The 18,645-nt window shown below is 41.2% G+C and overlaps 2 protein-coding genes across 2 annotated transcripts; both read right to left on the bottom strand.

Annotated features, from left to right (window-relative positions):
- Nucleotides 1-2,228: 2,228 nt before the first annotated feature.
- cldn18 (claudin 18) lies at nucleotides 2,229-5,212 on the bottom strand (the record flags this gene model as incomplete). The annotated part of the gene is given in 6 exon segments (XM_084182923.1): nucleotides 2,229-2,847; nucleotides 2,980-3,090; nucleotides 3,189-3,333; nucleotides 3,559-3,723; nucleotides 4,677-4,909; nucleotides 4,911-5,212. Coding segments are annotated over 6 exon segments (1,059 nt in total). The 3' UTR covers nucleotides 2,229-2,744.
- A 2,968-nt stretch (nucleotides 5,213-8,180) lies between these two features.
- On the bottom strand, nucleotides 8,181-8,915 carry LOC311146425 (transcription factor Sox-14-like; the record flags this gene model as incomplete). The annotated part of the gene is made up of 1 exon (XM_084182931.1): nucleotides 8,181-8,915. One exon carries the CDS (start codon nucleotides 8,913-8,915, stop codon nucleotides 8,181-8,183), a length of 735 nt encoding a protein of 244 aa, XP_084039057.1.
- Nucleotides 8,916-18,645: the final 9,730 nt, after the last annotated feature.

Here is an 18,645-nt window from a genome sequence, read left to right on the forward strand (position 1 = left end):
ATGGTATGCGTCTTTTGTTTGAGCGTACACTGCATTTAATCAATTGTGTTTTGCATACTTCTGAGTCTGCCACTTTCACTAAAAGCAAAAAGGGACAGGTATACACTGAGTGTACAAAACATTAGGAACACCTTCCTAATATTGATTTGCACCCCCTTTTGCCCTCAGGACAGTCTCAAATCGTTGGGGCCTGGACTCTACAAGGTGTCGAAAGTGTTCCACAGGGATGCTGGCCCACAGTGGTGTCAAGTTGGCTGGATGTCATTTGGGTGGTGGACCATTCCTGATACACATGGGGAAACAAACCGGTGCGCCTGGCACCTACTACCATACGGGGTTCAAAGGCACTTACATCTTTTGTCTTGCCCGTTCACCCTCTGAATGGCACACATACACAATCCATGTCGCAATTGTCTCCTTTTTTAACTTGAATCCTTTTTTAAACCTATTGAAGTCATTACCCAATGGTAAATCTACAGGTTATGATCTTATGGACACTTTTTTACTTTATGCTGCTCCCCAGATTGCAGCTCCACTGAAATACATATTTAATTGGTCACTGGAAAAGGGGACATTTCCAAATGTATGGAAGCATGCTAAACTGTGTCCAATCCCGAAAGACAGCAAAGAACCCATTACTCCTGCCAATAGTCGACCAATCAGTCTACTCTCTTCACTCAGTAAGATATTGGAGGGTATTGTAAGTAGACATATGGGAGTACATGGAAAATAATGGTCTGATCACAGCCAATCAGCATGCTTACCGCAAAAAACATTCCACTACCACTGCATTGGTTGACATGACTGACCAGTGGCTCAATGCTATGGATAATGGCAGGTTTGTGGGTGTACTATTTTTAGATTTTAGTGCAGCATTTTATTTAGTGGATCATGAAATAATTTTGACAACATTTTTGCATTATGGGTTTACGTAGGCAGCTTTGAATTGGGTACAGTCCTATCTAACTGACAGGAAACAGTCCACCTACTGTATATCAATGGGTCATTTTCTTCCCCTTATGCTTTAAACTGTGGAATACCGCAGGGCAGCTGCCTTGGGCCACTTATTTACTTAATATATACCAATTACCTTCCTTACGCCTTATCTGAAACTCAAGCTACTATATTTGCAGATGATACTACAATTTATACAGCAAGACAATCAGTTCAACAGGTACAGCAAGCTCTACAGGTAGATCTTGGAAATATCAGGGAGTGGGTTTGCCGGAACAAACTTGTTTTGAAAACCAAGGTTATGTTGGTCTGTTCCACCAGGAAAAGGCCAACACAGCATGGGATACAATTAAGTATGGGCGGAGTACAAATTGAGGAAGTGTCAGAAACCAAACTACTAAGGGTGCAGCTAGACAACTGCTTATCATGGTCGTCTCAAGTAACTCATCTATGTAAAAAAAATATATGCATGCATGATCCGAAGGATAGCTAAATATTTACTGGGAAAAATTCTTAAGCAAACAATCCAAGCATTAATTGGGACTCAGGTGAACTACTGTTCTGTGGTCTGGGGAAATGCATCAGCAAGTGAATTAGGAGGCTGCATATTGCACAGAACAAAGCAGCAAGGATTGTTTTAAGGTGGAGATATGGTTCTTCTGTTGTAGTCATGCACAATGCTCTTGGTTGGTCATCAATCAACAAGATAATTGAAAAACACATGCTTATTTTATTTCACATTGTACACCATTTAAAATGGCCAAACTCCATTCACAACAGTATTCAGTTGGTAAGAGACAGACTAAGTAAATACTAGGAATATATTGTCCACCATCTATGTGTTATCCAGACAGAAAAGAGAAATAGGCAAACTAACATTTCGATTTAGAGCAATAAAGAAATTGAATAATTTATCTGAGCAAACCAAAAACCTTTCAATATATGCGTTCAAACAATACCATTTAAATTTAATAAATTGGAAGTTTGTGCAGGACTAAAGTAGATGAAGGAATCAATCTATATTTTGGTCAATATGTCAGTGTATTGTGTCTGTAACAGTGTGTTATATGTGAAAATGTGATCTTATTATAAATTGTATTTTAATGTTTAAGGACTCTTGGAAGATTAGTCGAAATGATGACTAAAAGAGATCCTAATCAAATCCACTTCATCTACACTGAATAAAGTGGATTTAACAAGTGACATCAATAAGGGATTCACCTGGTCAGTCTATGTCATGGCAAGAGCAGGTGTTCATATTTTGTACACTCGGTGTATGTCCAACATAGAGCTTTGATTTGCCAAAGGGTGTAACGTTCTTGCCATCTAGTGGAAGAAAATAATATCACCGTTTCCAGGTATGAGCCACAGAGTTTTCAAATATAGGCTCTGTGTGTATTGTGTTCTCTGACTCAATGTTATGGTAGGACATTTTAATTGCAGAAAATATGCTTTTGATAAATAGAGGTGTTTAGAAAATGTATTTGGTACATTTCATTGTACAAATGAAAGCTTTACATTAATGGTTTATTGACGAGCAATAACACATTACCCAAGACCACATGAAACTAAAACAGTTACTGGCAGTATAAAATGATATATAAATAGAGCCTACTATCAACCACAACAGAATACACATTTTTCAATAACATGCAGTAAAATGTATGGAAACTCTTCAAACTAATCTAGGAAGTGTGTATATGAAAATGGAGCACTATATTCCGAAGCAACATTTAGATACATGCTTCTTAATGCAAAATCAAATGTATTGTTGCAGAATCTGACAGGAATTATACATATTTCTGGTTGTCTCTCTTCCCATCCTCTGTATGGTGGTCATCATAGACGGGCCTGTTCTGGGCTTGGGGGGCTTTGTAAGCGACTCCTGTGTAGCTGGGGGAAAAACACAAGAAAATTACAATATTGCATATTAAAATTACTTTAAAAAATTGCCTTCATCACACAGTGTTCACTTTTGGGCCCACCTGAATCTAGCTAGAAAATTATGTAATATTGATAACTTACGTTGACTTGTCCGGTTGTAGTCCCCTGAAGGCCACACACTTCAGAATCCCGCCCAACAAGAGCAAAGCTGCGCCTATCCAGGCAACAAAGAGGGCGGGGCCAAACGTGTACCTGTCACAGAGCAAAAGCACAGTCAGGAACTGACTCACCTGTCTATAGCGATACCCTGACCAAATATGGAAATACAGATAAATGAAATCCACTCTTACCTCGGCGTCATATTTCCTCCTCCCATACCACCCATCCCCATGCCCTCACCCATCCCTCCTCCATAATTGGGGTTGTATGTGGTCATCATGAAACTAGCCACGATTTGGTTAGCATAGATTGAAGCTCCAGAAATGGCACAAATGCCTGACAGAGAGGAAGCAAATTCAATGCTCAGTGACAATAAGTGTTTAACAAAAGCAAGCCGGTGAAACTGGAATTGTACATTTATTTTAACGATTGATTGAGGACTTGGGTAGTTACACATTATCACCGAAGACATAAGTTCAGAGAGAGAGACATGTAGAAATAAGTGATTGAATTGCTGTTCTCCAAGCAACATGCACTATATAAATATTTTCGTCCCTATACCTGCAATGATGAACATGACCCCAGCTGTAAGGGTCATCTTGGCTTTGGAGGAATCCTCCATGCTGCCCATTTTCAGGCACTTGAGGGAGAACAGGGCTATCATCGCCCCGATTACACCCAGAACAATGCCCACTATCATCAGTGCCCTCACTGCCTGAAAGGTACCTGGAAGACAACACACATCACACCAGATGACCATCAGTAATACACTGCAATATATTATTCAGAACTTAAATGTAATTAAGCCAAAGTCAGTAAATATGATTAATTATGTATATTACTGATGTACGAGCCACACATTGTTTTAGTACCCATGAGTTTAGCAGTCAAATTACCAGGGATAGAGGTTCCAATGTGAATAACAAGCTGAAATGTATTCTGTTGGTATTTGAATTTTGAATCTGATTCTTTGTCTGTAATTGTTTTGCCTGTGATAATGGTGTTTACTGAACATGAACCTTGCAATGGAACCATGATGCACTGGTGCTAAAGTCAATACTGATAGGAGCAGGCCAGGGCAACGGGCGGGAGTACATTTGGGGAGAGGAGAGGACTGAAACTAAAAGCAGAAAGACTCCTAAATGTAAAATAAGTAAAAACAACTTTTAGCTTCCCTTTTTTTCCCTCAAATGTCCGATAATGATTGAGCCTATTCTGCAAGTAAATAATGTATTTTTTCTTAAACCATGATCAATTTTTGTTATACAGGCCAACTGTTCTGTGTGTTGCTTGATAAATACAATTAGGAGAGGAATCTACTTGATTATTTTGAAAATATCAATGTTCAGAAATGTTCAGGTGATGCCCTGTTTCAACTCCAACCCAGGTGTCAGTGTGAGTTTGGACACAAAAGACCACTAGGCTACTACAGAGTGGAAATAGAACTACAACTCTAGTTTAGTGGTACATTTAAGAACCTTGACACAATTTGGTGATACAGGTAATCACTTTCGGTGAAAACACGTTGTTGATCAACCTTTTGAGGAACTAAACTGCACTGATGACCACCCCAATTCTTCTCCAACTCCCCATACAAGTCAATCTCTAATTCAAACCCTTAACCAGTATCTCAGAAACCTCCAAATGTAAAGAGTTTAATAAAATCCCACATTATTTACCTGAGAAGCCCAGGAGGCCGTAGAGGGGCCGGCACTCAGTGAAGCCTGAGGTGCCCACCTCACAGTTCTGCCACAGGCCCTTATAGGTGTACACCGAGGTCACCACGTCCCCCTGGCGGTCCTTGACGCTCCAGTTGTTCATCCCCGTGGCGGCGATGATGGCGGCCGCGCCGAGCAGGCCCAGGACGAATCCACCCGTCTGGATTGCAGTGGCCATTCTTTTCACTGTCTTTCGTGAGTGTTAAGTGTGAGTGAAATGTGTGTGTAGGAAAGGGATGTCGAAGGGTGAGAGATGGGGAAGGTGAAAGGGCGGTGGTGGAACTAATGTGGAGTAGGGTGGGGTTGCTGAGGTTTCGCCCCGCCGTGTGACGTGGCACGGGCAGTTGACCATGTGCACGTTCATGCTCACGTGCACAGTGGAGATAGGCGCACCAGGTACCTTTCATCTGAGCCAACCGTTGTTGGGCAGGAGCACATAAAGAGGTCTGAATCACTTTAGCCAAGACAACCCCATAATAGCACGGCATGGCGAGCATGTGTAATGTCTATATACCCTGACAGGGACACACTCACTCATACACACCAACATGCACAAAGAAAGCTAGTGAGACAGATGAAGAGAACACAGACAGGCCGAGAGACAGACAGACAGACAGACAGACAGACAGACAGACAGACAGACAGACAGACAGACAGACAGACAGACAGATAGATAGATAGACATATAGACAGACAGACAGACATATGGATAGATAGATAGCTAGGTAGACCAACAGATAGACAGATAACCCGACAGACAGACAGATAGACAGATAGACGAGATAGACCGACAGACCGACAGACAGACAGACAGACAGACAGACAGATAGATAGTGGCACAGTGATCTAAGGCACTGCATCGCAGTGCTAGCTGTGCCACTAGAGATCCTGGTTCGAATCCAGGCTCTGTCGTAGCCGGCCGCGACAGGGAGCCCATGGGGCGGCGCACAATTGGCCCAGCGTCGTCCAGGGTAGGGGAGGGAATGGCCGGCAGGGATGTAGCTCAGTTGGTAGAGCATGGCGTTTGCAACGTCAGGGTTGTGGGTTCAATTCCCACGGGGGGCCAGTATGAAAAAATTAAAATAATGTATGCACTCACTAAACTGTAAGTCGCTCTCGATAAGAGCTAAATGACTAAAATGTAAATGTAATAGATAGATAGACAGACAGACAGACAGACAGACAGACAGACAGACAGACAGACAGACAGACAGACAGACAGACAGACAGACAGACAGACAGACAGACAGACAGATAGACAAACAAACAGTCATGTAAGTAGACAGACAGACAGACAGACAGACAGACAGACAGACAGACAGACAGACAGACAGACAGACAGACAGACAGACAGACAGACAGACAGACAGACAGACAGGATGGCATATTAAGAGGTACACACTTCACAGACACAGGTGATGGAGATGATTTATAGAGTTGATTTTAGGTGAGACTCGAAAGATTCAGAGTGAGCAACAACCTGTAGTGACATCAGGTAAGCCCAGAGTGTATAGTCACCCAGACATTAGTTTTGCATTTGTTGATGTAACCGCATCGATACTTTTAATATGATGCTTAGTAAGACTCATTCCTTTTCACACTCAGAACAAGCAGAAACTCATTTTAATCACATTATCATTTTGTCAACAGTCCAACTGGGCAGGAGAGGCTTTCCATTCTTCTCTTATCGCAAGCCTCTCTTAATCACTGAGAGCACACACACACATCCACACACATACATACACACATACATATACACACATACACACACATACATACACACATACACACACACATACACACACATACATACACACATACACACATACACACACATACATATACACACACACACACACATATATACACACACACACACATTTTTACACACACATACACACACACAAATACATACACACACACATACACATACATACATACACACACACACATACATACACACATACAAACACATACATACACACACACACACACATATACACACACACATACACACATATATACACACACACAAATACATACACACACACACACACACACATATATACACGTACACACACACATATATACACACAAATACATACACACACACACATACACATACATACATAGACACACACATACACACACATATATACACATATATACACACACACATATACAGACATATACACACTGAGCAGTTATACAGGGTATGTTTTTATACAGTGAAACAAAACAGTCTGGATTTAATCAAGCAATACTGGTAGACCATTATTGGCTAATAACATTATTGATACAAATACCATGGTAACACAATCTCGAGAGCTTTTGCTAATAGTCGTTGGTGGACAGGGAAGTAAAATTTGATGTGGTTTTTCAAATAACTTCCTTCGCTTCAGAATTTGAATGTAAATGCGGTCCAATTGAAATCATCAACAAACTAAAAGCTAGGTAGAAGTTGACCTCAAACGCTGTTTTAAGATCAGTTTACTCAACCCCAATCCTCCTTAACCATTAAGAAGGTAAAATGTGAAACTGAATATAAATCAACTTCAATTAGATGAATTTGAATACAGATTAACATGTCCATGGCAACCATCACCTTAACAAAACAGCCGCATTGGTCATCATGGTATTAATTGATTACGTTGAAAATAAAACTGCTCAATTACTGATTGATGTTACAGATAATGGTTTAATGATTAATCATAGAGGCATCGATTGACTGCTTCATTCTTCTGTATTAGAGTTTAAGATAAAGCATCCATTTTACAGCATTAAGAGTCGGTTTCTGTTAGAAATCATCACCGATTCACAGGTCTATCCTGCCCTCCTCTGGCCACTGGTTAAACATAAGAGATGACGTTTGCAAAATTATACTTTGATACGGTCTTATTTATGTGGTAATTTCACAAGACAGAAATTTACCTCATTGGGGTCTATCTTACTTGGTATTTTTACTATGTATCTTCTGATAAACTGACTTATTGGTAGCTGGCTAGGAACAGCTGCCAAGGAATATGGTCTGATCAGTTAAAAACAACTATTTTAATTGACAATAGACAAATCCAGATTTTTCAAGGCATATTGAAAATGTTGATTTATAGTTTGGTAACAGCCTTTTTTGAAATGCCAAAATAGCCTAAATCATATTCCCAAAAAATATTATCGTGTCGTCATAAAGCTAACGAAGTAAACACAACATAAATACAGAACATAAAATACATATAAATAAGGAAAACCAATCAAGAATGAAAATGTAAATTCATATAGACCTATCTACAGTAAATAAATAGTTGTATTCAGTTTTACCATGATCTTAATCTGTCCTCGTTGCGCGCGCGTGGTAGATATAGCCCATTGCTCACCTTGATGTGAGACAACAGAAAAGGTATTTGACAGTTATGATGTGAACATTCATGTATTTTATTCACATGCGTTTTTTCTTTTTTCTTTATGTGGTCACACACTTGAATGTGGTGAACAGGAGTACGGGTCTATGCCGGTCATACCTGGAAAAAGGATGTATGCAACTTGAGGCTGTAATCCCGTCGCCGACCACGTGCCACAGTTACAGGGCAAGGCGTACCCCGGGTTCGTGGGGGACGGGTGAGTGTGAGTGTGCTGGCTGGGGCATCCCAAACTTCCAAACGCGCCAGTCTGGTATCCCAAAGAGGGCGCATAGGACAAGCCGTTGGCAGCCAGCGCGTGGGGAATTTCAGAGATCCTCTGGACAGCGCCGGTGCTGAATTGACCAGGGTCAAGGAGCGAGTATGGTGACGACGTCGGCGGCAAAAGGGCCCTAGCTTTCTCAGCGGAAGCCAAAATGGACTCGGTGGAAAATCCTTTCAAATGTTCTGCGTCCCCGAGGAAGGGAAAGGGGAAAAGGAAACGGTCCTTCTTTAGCAAGCTCTTGGGTTTGCGCCGGGGTCTGTACTTGTAGTTGGGGTGATCTTTCATGTGTTGCGCACGCAATCTCTTGGCTTCATCAATGTATGGTCGCTTCTCTGATTCGGAAAGCAACTTCCACTCCGCGCCAAGTCTTTTGCTGATTTCAGAGTTGTGCATTTTGGGATTCTCCAGTGACATCTTTCGTCTCTGACCGCGAGACCACACCATGAAAGCGTTCATGGGCCTCTTTATGTGATCCAAAGGTTTTGCCATCTCAAGAGCACACGGTGAAATGCGCATCAACATCAACCAAAGTTATAAAGATCTATAGATTTAGATATGTTGTTGTTATTCAGCTAACCAACTGCTCATACTCCTTTAGTGTGTTGGTAGAGATGTGGCACAGGAGAGAAAACGTAGCCTATCCAAATTGGGTAGGCTAATTAACAGAGTTTAAAGATAAAAGTTAATTCAAATGCCTCTGTTAAAAAAACACGACCAAACCCGGTGGCAACTGGTGCTCCAATGCGAGTTGAATCACTTGTGTGTTTCTCAAGAAAAGAAAGCTGCCTGCAGTGCAAACTCAAGAATGTGAAGAGGCGCGTGAATGGGAGCCAAACGTAGCCAAGTTCAAAGGTATGGTTAGAGCTGTGCAGGTCTGCGCGCAACCTGACAACATCATAGAACTGTCACACTCAGGCAAGCCAATCGGAGGGTAGAAAGCAATGTAATCCCTTTCCTAAACCAGCAATTTTGGGGAAGGAAAGCAGTCTCTATTTTGACTCCCCTTTGCCCTCCCACATTTGTGTACAGTATTAGGGGGCGTTCGTTTTTCACCACCTGCAGAGAATGTATTCCGAATTTGGACACTTATCTGGAGTTAATCTCTCGTGGCCATTTTACTTCTGGGTAACCGAGATTAATCTGGAGTGGACTAGTATTGCCTACTTGTCCATGGTCCTGAAATGTCAACTAGAAGCCAGAGGTGTTATGACATCTCCAACTAAAATGTGTAGTAATTACCATGGATTTCTACACTCAAACAGAGACATTTCACTCTGAAAGAAACAGGAAACATTGCTAAAGGAAGTGTAACCTTGTTTATATATATAAAAAAAATAACAGTAGGGCCACATTAGTAAAACATTTAATAAATAAAAGATGTATTGTCAAAAATATATATTTTATTGTCACACACACCAGATAGATGCAGTGAAATGTGTTGTTTTACAGGGTCATCCATAGTAGTACGGTACCCCTGGAGCAAATTAGGGTTAAGTGCCTTGCTCAAGGGCACAGCGACAGATTTTTCACCTTGTCAGCTCGGGTATTCGAACCAGTGACCTTTCGGTTACTGGCCCAACACTCTTAACTGCTAGGACACTTGCCGCCCTTAGGTGACTGATAGGCCATGCCAAGTCTTTTCAGGTAGCCTACCAAACCTAATCATTACTTAAACCCACACTTTCCACAGTTCTCAAACTGCCCTTAAAAGTTGACAGGTTCATAGAAATGCTCAACTGCACCCTCAATGACTTAATATGCGTAAGTGTGTCTCACCTGACCCAGCCACCTTTCCCACCCCAGTGTAATCAATAATAATCACAGAAATAATTCAATAGTCCTGGATGATTCCATTGATTGTGAGGTGCTGGTAATTACTATACCTTATCTGATCAAATATATATTTAAGCTATTTTCCTTGATATTGAAATGACATTGATAAGACAGGGCCAAAAACCAGAATGTCCTTGCCAGAATACTTACATGACAACGAACTGTAAAAAGTGTTTTCATAAATTTGTTCCCTCTTTAGGTTGTGTTCCTCATTCAATCTTTAAAGAAACAAAAACCAATATTTTTACTAAAAAGTGTCATGAGATCATATAGTTTTGTCTTGAAGTTTCCTCTAGAAGCAGGGTGGTCCTCATCTGAAGGGGGCAGCAGATTTCTACATAACACATTATCATTTTGATTAGGATTAAACGTTCTGAAAATCTTGTCCCATGTGGGACACCTTTTTTTGGAGGGGATAAGGGAAATGCACCCCTCTTTGGGGATGCCTCAAAAGAAGTGGAAGCCCTGAAATGTGCGAAGGGGCTTGAACCAAACAGATTATCACCATGACATGCAGATTATGTGTTTTATTACACTGATAGACTTGGTACCGGTGGATCAGAGTTGATAGACTTGGTACCGGTGGATCAGAGTTGATAGACTTGGTACCAGTGGATCAGAGTTGATAGACTTGGTACCAGTGGATCAGAGTTGATAGACTTGGTACCAGTGGATCAGAGTTGATAGACTTGGTACCAGTGGATCAGAGTTGATAGACTTGGTACCAGTGGATCAGAGTTGATAGACTTGGTACCAGTGGATCAGAGTTGATAGACTTGGTACCAGTGGATCAGAGTTGATAGACTTGGTACCGGTGGATCAGTGTTGATTGACTTGGTACCAGTGGATCAGAGTTGATAGACTTGGTACCAGTGGATTAGAGTTGGGAGTGACGGGTATAAACACAGATGACCAGAGTGGAGGCCTTCTTTATTTCAACCCAGCGCCAACTAATCAGAATCAGAATCACTTTATTCGCCAAGTACATTTACACATAGCCTACCCGGAATTTGACTTAGTGAATAGGTGCTGCCAGAGGTAAACAGGATTACCTCAACTCTGTACATCAGTAGCACTGCAGGCCTATGCCACTTCAAAGGCAGACAAATGGACAGAAGGGAATCCAACGGTGCACGTCGATACAGAGGCAGAGATTATAAAGATGTTAAACCACCATTGGGGTCCAAAATGGGCCTCCCCGAGGGCTGTGTGGATAAACTTCCTGGCAGCAGGGGTCAGTGGATCCACAGTAACCCCACAGCCATGTTCTCTATCTGCTGTGAGAGGTTTAGTTCAGAGCTTCAGACACAGGAGGTGTTGACCATGCAGCGAGGCTGATTGCTTCTACAGTACAGGGTAAACATCCTGTTTGTTTGCCCTAGTTTGATGCCAGTTTGAAGGAATCAGCTAATAGATTAAAATAGCAAAGTGTGTAAACACAAATTCAGGTATTTCCCTGGTGAGAGTGTGTAGATAATGACAACACTCCTGTCACTCTTTCCAATAATGCTGTCCCCTCGAAATATTTCCTCTGTATGAGGAAAGCTCTGAGAAGTTTAACTACATGATGGCAATGTTATATGTAGTTTTCTGTACAGTCTGTTTGTGTAAATCAGTGTTGGGTGTGACTATGTTCTGTGAGGACGGCGTTTCCTCTCTAAAGTTCGACAAAACCCTGGGTAATAAGAAAAACTGCCAGCAGCATAAAATGGCCGACATAATCCGGTTATCCTCCAAGCTCTGAAGATACTGGTCCTCTGGAGTCTATCTTTTTCTTCGTATGTCAAAACTGTCCTCCATGCACTCAGGTGGATTAAGAAGAAGTCACGCTGGAGAGAGAGATTGACGGTACAGAAGACCTGGGGGAAGAAGCTAAATGAAAGAGGAGAATGAAGGAGGGAACGTTGTACCTCAGGGCACTAACTTTCTGTTTGATAAAAGGCAGAAAATGGGTAACTCCACAGAGTTCAAAAGGTAAATAAACCCTGCTAATTTTGTGTTGAATACCTGCAGCTATATTCTGTTGACATTAGAAACTCTCAACCGACTTGTATATCTTTGCCACACTGTACGGAACGGTCTCTCTTGGCCTTTCAGAAGGGTTGTATGTGTCAAGCACATTGACGAATGTTAAGGAGTTTAAGGTAGGTGTACCTGAGCTGCACTGGAATCAGCGTGCAGACATTTACTTCTCATTGCTACTTTCTCGTTCAGCTCCTGTGACACATGTGGATCTCCTTTCATGACACACGTATGGAATCTGGTTACATACCCTAACAGCGCTGGAGCTATGAGCCGAGGCTTTAAGAAACCTGCACGGTATGAAACGATGGACGCCATGTAGCCATTCCTGTCTGACTCAATCCCATTGTTCAGTGTCTGTCTCTATCCCCTGCATTTTAGAGTTGCCATTTTTCTGGTGTCTGCAGCAGGCATCCTTCTCTCTTTATCTCAAGTCTGTAGTGCTGGATTAGACAGGGTCAGGCAGGGGAGAGCGCAGGCAGAACATTTATTATTGACACGCAAACACAAAAGAGCTATACCTAAGAGACCGATACAACCTTGGGAACAGGAAGAAAGTACCTGAAGATAGGGAGGCCATAGTTTTTCCTGACCACACAGAGGTTTTCCAGGTCTGGTCATGTGGTTGTGAAAAACTCAGTGCCCTCCTGATGTGGGACCCAATGCCAACCTACACAATATTTTCAATTAATTGAATAACCTTATAAAATACATTACTGTAGTTAATCTAACCAAAGCATACATCACATTTGGTTATGTTAGTAGAAATGTATGTAGACCTTAATGACATGGACTTTGGGAGAGTTCTGCTTGAGGTATGCGATTTAAGCACAAGTTATTTGTTTTTTAAAGTTACTGAATACTTCCTTTTGAATACTTCCACATCACAAATTAATATTCCTTGTGTTATAATTTTTCTATGTTTTACTTTTTTTTCTACTATTTCTCTATTTTCTTTCTCTGCATTGTTTGGAAGGGCCTGTAAGTAAGCATTTCACTGTTAGTCTACACCTGTTGTTTACGAAGCATGTGACAATTAAAATTTTATTTTATTTGAAATCCCAAACCTATATTGTGACCATGTATGCAGGGGACATTTAGCACTAGCTGAGTGTAAAGAGAGTTCAGCATTACCTTCACTTTAAATTGTGTCATTTCAGCTACTCGTACAGTAAATACACAGAAATTCCCAACAATGCAAGACTTCTGGGTATCTTGGGGGGGGGGGGGGGGGGGGGGGGGGGATGTTTTAAATCCAACAAGAGTTTCTGACACTTCCAAAGAGTACATTAGGGAACATTTCAGGGGGAAAATCCCCCAGATTTTCCAGACTCCGGAGGGGATTTCACTAAATCTTGTGCTTATTCTCATGATACTTAGGAAAAGTAAAGCGGTTTTAATAGCTTTCCCCCTGACACATTGATGGCGAAATATGCTTGGGGTCTGTGGCAGACAGCTCCAATCCCGAGGGGGGTTGAGAGATCTACCCCTGCATGCTCTCGCAGCCCGCCGACTAAATTAATACACTTCCACCATCTCAGGATAAACCTGAAGGCCATATTACAGTGGGGCCTATCTGCAAGCTTGTAATAGCACTCAGTCAGCAGTCAATGAGAGACAACCAGGCGTTTGTCAGCGACTCAACATAATGCAGGCTAAAGATTTTAAAATGTCCTGCAGTAAATTAAGTGCTGCTTGAAAGTGAAAGGTGCCAGCTAAGCAGGATGATGCTTTACTTTACATGGCAGAGTGGTTTAGGGGGTGAAAGTGCTCCTCAGTTGGACTCAGATTTAGAGTCCAGTTCATTTTGTTTCCTCCTTGGTGAACATTCGGTAGCGGAACCTGACATCTGAGCGAACGAGTCACAACTCTTTACCATGTTTCATGACCTTCAAACTAGCACAACTGATATCCCACTGGGCACAGACGTCAATTTAAAGTCTACTCCACGTTGGTTAAACGTAATTTAATTGAAATGACGTGGAAACAACGTTGATTCAACCAGTGGGTGCCCAGTGGGATCAATGTTAAACTAAACTGTAGTTGCTTTTATATTCACCACAACTTAATTTAACCCCTCACGTTTTTTAAGCAAAGTAGGGAGTGAAAATGATATCAATCTTTATCATGAATGGCTATCAGTTTTGTGATAGGGCATCCTTGACCAACTCCATCATTTATGACCTACTGTATTTGAAACAGGGACGTACCGAGGGATAACCAATAAGGAAAATAAGCTCTCACTAGACAAGTGTTTTACATACAGAGTGATTTGCCCTCTTTGGTTGGATTAATTACATGCTGAAACGAGATGACAGAGGTTTAGAATAATGCCGGTACCACGAAATGGGACTCCAACATGCAAGATGATCACTAAGGGATCAACAGTTAGGATGCTCGCTGAAGAAAATCATTAATAACTTCAGTTATTAGACGCTACGATTAAAGACAAGCTTTTACTGTATGCAAATGAGCTCGTAAAACGTTATCAGCAGCCAGGAGAGCTTAGCAGGGGAGCAGTGTGTTTTCAGCTGATTAAACGCTGCTTAAAGTTACAGGATTTATTTCCAGAGGGGAAGGGAGAGGGAAAAAGATGCAAGAGAAGATGGTGTTTGTTTAAAGCCAGAATTCCAGAGTCTTGGAAGAAGGTATTGAAAGCAATACAAGTATTCCTCTAATCAGTGTGTTCATGTGTGAGAGAGTTAGAGAGAGAAAGAGAGCGAGAGAGCGCCATTCCCTCTGAAGAAGAAAGGAGGGAATGAAGAGAAAGATCAAGGTTGAGGGTGTGGGGAGATAGGAGGACCCCCAACTTACCTTGTTTGTCTGTTACTTCCAGACAGACATTTATCTACCATCTTCCTCTTCCTTTAGGACACACAGGGGGGAACAGAAACAATCTGCCCTCCAGGTACCAGCCTGAGCCTGGCAGCTTTACCCCTCTCCTCTACCCCTCTCCTCCAAGCGGCCTGGTTACCCCTTTTAGAGGTGAGACTCCCCTTTGAGGAATGGGATTATATAAGTGGCCAGTTAAAATGACTGGAATTATTAGCCCTTTCGTATTCCGAGTAGAACAGGAATTTGTGTTGCCATGTACTGTATGAGGAGAGCCACTTCAAATACAGGCGAATGAGGCAATATCCATAAGGTTCATAATATGACCCCCTAAAATGACAGTTTGGCGCTTCTAAGAGGCTTATGATATAATGAAAACAGTGTTCCCCCCGGCTATGATATGCTAGCTGTGACAGTAAGGAGAGATTTGTATTTACTGAGATTGCCTGTACTCGTGTTAAGCGCCATACTGAGCCAGAAGAGAGGGAGTAGGGAGACACCATGACAACAGTATGCTTAGATAAGCCCCTACCGGGAGAGGACAGGCAGATAGACAGGCATGAAAGTGGAGGTTTTTAAGTCTTTTTGGGATGCTTCTGCTCAACCAATGGGATGGCAGTGAGTGTACTGTAGGTAGGTGGATTTGGTTCCAGGACTGATTATCTGTGGGCACTCCAGAGCTCTTGGGAATCAGGACATGACATATTAATTGTGCCTGTTTCTGAGGTGGGCTGGGTAGAGCGTAGCGTAGAGCATAGCACTACACAGGCAAAATATATGGGACTGGAGAATCTTGATAATCCTCCTCTTTATCAAAACTTTCCCTCTGTCTCATCATTGTTGTGTACTCACTCCGTTGCATATTTCTTGCATTTCCCCCTGATTCCCTAGTAAACTGAGTAATGTTGAACAACAAGACAGGAGACATGATCAAAAATGTTAAGACACGACTGAAAGTAAATCTGAAAACAAACGCAAGTTGGAGAAGCACACCAAGTCAAATCAATGCACACACTGAGGTTAGTACTGAGCAATAAAATGGCATGCAAGGTGTTAAGGACCAGCAGCAGGCATTACAGTGTTGGTTTAACTGCACACAATGGTAGTACTGAAGAGGGCCACAAGAGATCAGTATAACAACAGTCGTTAATTGGCCTATACTACATTTGAGCCTGTAATTCGTTAAAATCAAGTAGGAAAAAGTGAGTTTAGATCCATCCCTGTGTTATTTCTGAGACAAAACATGTTCAAGTGTGATTAGGCCTACTTTCAGTCTTAGAGCTGAGGGCTGGCAACATAATTAGTAAAGCAACCGGAGTAGGGGCCTGAGGGCACACACTTAATATGTTGTGAAATCTGTTGTGAAAGTATGATAATGTTTTTAAAAAATGTTTACAACTGCCTTAATTTTGCTGGACCCAAGGAAGAGTAGCTGCTGCCTTGGCAACCATAATAAATACAAATACAAACCTATAGAAGACATTACAGATCAAGATTCATTCAAATAAAAACATCTAATTTTATTCGTCGCATGCTTTGTAAACAGCGGGTGTTGACTAACAGTGTGATACTTACTTATTGGCCCTTCCCAACAATGCAAAGAGAAAGAAAATAGAGATTTAATAGAACAGTCATAACACGTAATAATAAACATAATAATAGACACACAATGAGTAGTGATAACTTGGCTATATACATTATATACTCATTACACATTATTAGCTATATATATATATATTCATGGATAGATGTGCGTCTGAAATGTTAGAGGGTTGTAAAGTTTAAATGGCTTTGCTACAACAAAACGGAAATGTTGAATAAAATGTGAGAACTATCAAAGATGAAACCAAAGACATTTATAACTAACCTCCTTCTGTCTGTGATGAAACTCTGGGACTATGGTAGCAAAAACACGGGCTCGTCCGGGATTTGAACCCGGGACCTCTCGCACCCAAAGCGAGAATCATACCCCTAGACCAACGAGCCGCTTGCAAAATCCTCAGATGCCGACGTATAAGTAACTACACCCACCATGATAACAGGAAGTCTTTGCAGTCCAGAATTAAATTTATAGCCGTCGTTTACGTGAAAAGTTATCCGCTTGTTGGCAGCAAATTCGTAATTTGCACATGGCTTACGAACTGACACACAAAACAACGCCGAATTAAAACGTTTTTCAATTAAAATTATTATTCAAAATTATTGCAACCAATATAATGTTATGTATATGGGGGATACAACCATTCCATCTCAGCAGACTTTGCTGCGAAGATACAGAATCATTAGCTAGATCATTTGTTTTGGTACTGTCCATATGTAGCTTGTTTTTGGTCGCAGGGTCAGGAATGGCTGAAGAATTGCAACATTTACCTGGAGCTAACTCTCCAAATAGCACTGCTGGGTGATTTGAAAAGCCATAGTCAATCTAGCAATAATATAATAATACTCTTAGTAAAAATGTTAATCTTTCATTTACAATCTGTAGAAACTATGAGAATAAAAAGGTTCAGAACTTTTGTGAAACATTACAACACAGTTGAAAAATACATGGCAATTAGAAATTTAAACTGGGTGGTTTTCGGAGATAGATGGGAGGGGTTGAGGGTAGCTGAAGGGTCAGCCTAAAAACAAATAAAAAAATATAACTAATGTAAAATATACCGTGTCCGTAAAATGTATATAGTATGTATAAGCTGGAAGTGGGAGCCTAAGTATTGTTGTCCATTAGTTTCCTCCAATTATGGGAGGGGTGGTAGGGTTAGGGGAAAATAATAAAGAAGGAAAACATATATACAAATACTATACTAATAAATATATATGGGGGATTGGAAATTAAGCAGACAATTACATTGATAGAACCCACAAGCTATCTGCAATATTAAAGCTTATCTAGCCCCTAAAAAAAAAGAACTAAAAAAAAGTCATACCCCTAGAGTCTAGACCAGGGTTCTTCAACTGGCAGCTTGCAGGCCGAATTTGGCCCAGCAGTGGTTTTATTTTGGCCACAAGTTTTCTGAGCAAGACATTTTCATTGTTTGACAAAAAACACTGTAAAAACACCAGGAAATCAGCTCCAAATTATTTTAATTTTGGAAATCTCTTCCCAACTATTCCCACGCATAATACGATGTGATCATATACAAATGTTAGCAAGGTTTGAAATGATTATGTTTTAGTCAAATAACATATATATGTTTGGACTTCTTGCGGTGAATTTGCAGTCTACAAATTATGTGTAATTATGTTCCGGCCCCCCGACCACCCACTCAAGAAAAAAATCGTCCCGCAGCTGAAACTAGTTGATGATCCCTGGTCTAGACCAACGAGCCGCTTGCAAAAGCCGCAGATGTTGATGTATAAGTAACTACATACCAACCTTGAAGACACGAAGTCCTTGCTGTACAGGATGAATTTGTAGCTGTCGTTTTCGTGAAAACAGTTATCTGGTTTTTGGCGGCAAATTCATAACTTGAAAAATACAAAATGTACGTTTTCATTATGAAGAAAACGCTTTACGGGCTACCATTTCATCCAATTTAATAATAATATGCCATTTAGCAGACGC

This window comes from Coregonus lavaretus (genome assembly GCF_964263955.1).
Source record: "Coregonus lavaretus genome assembly, chromosome: 19".
Lineage (NCBI taxonomy): Eukaryota > Metazoa > Chordata > Actinopteri > Salmoniformes > Salmonidae > Coregonus > Coregonus lavaretus.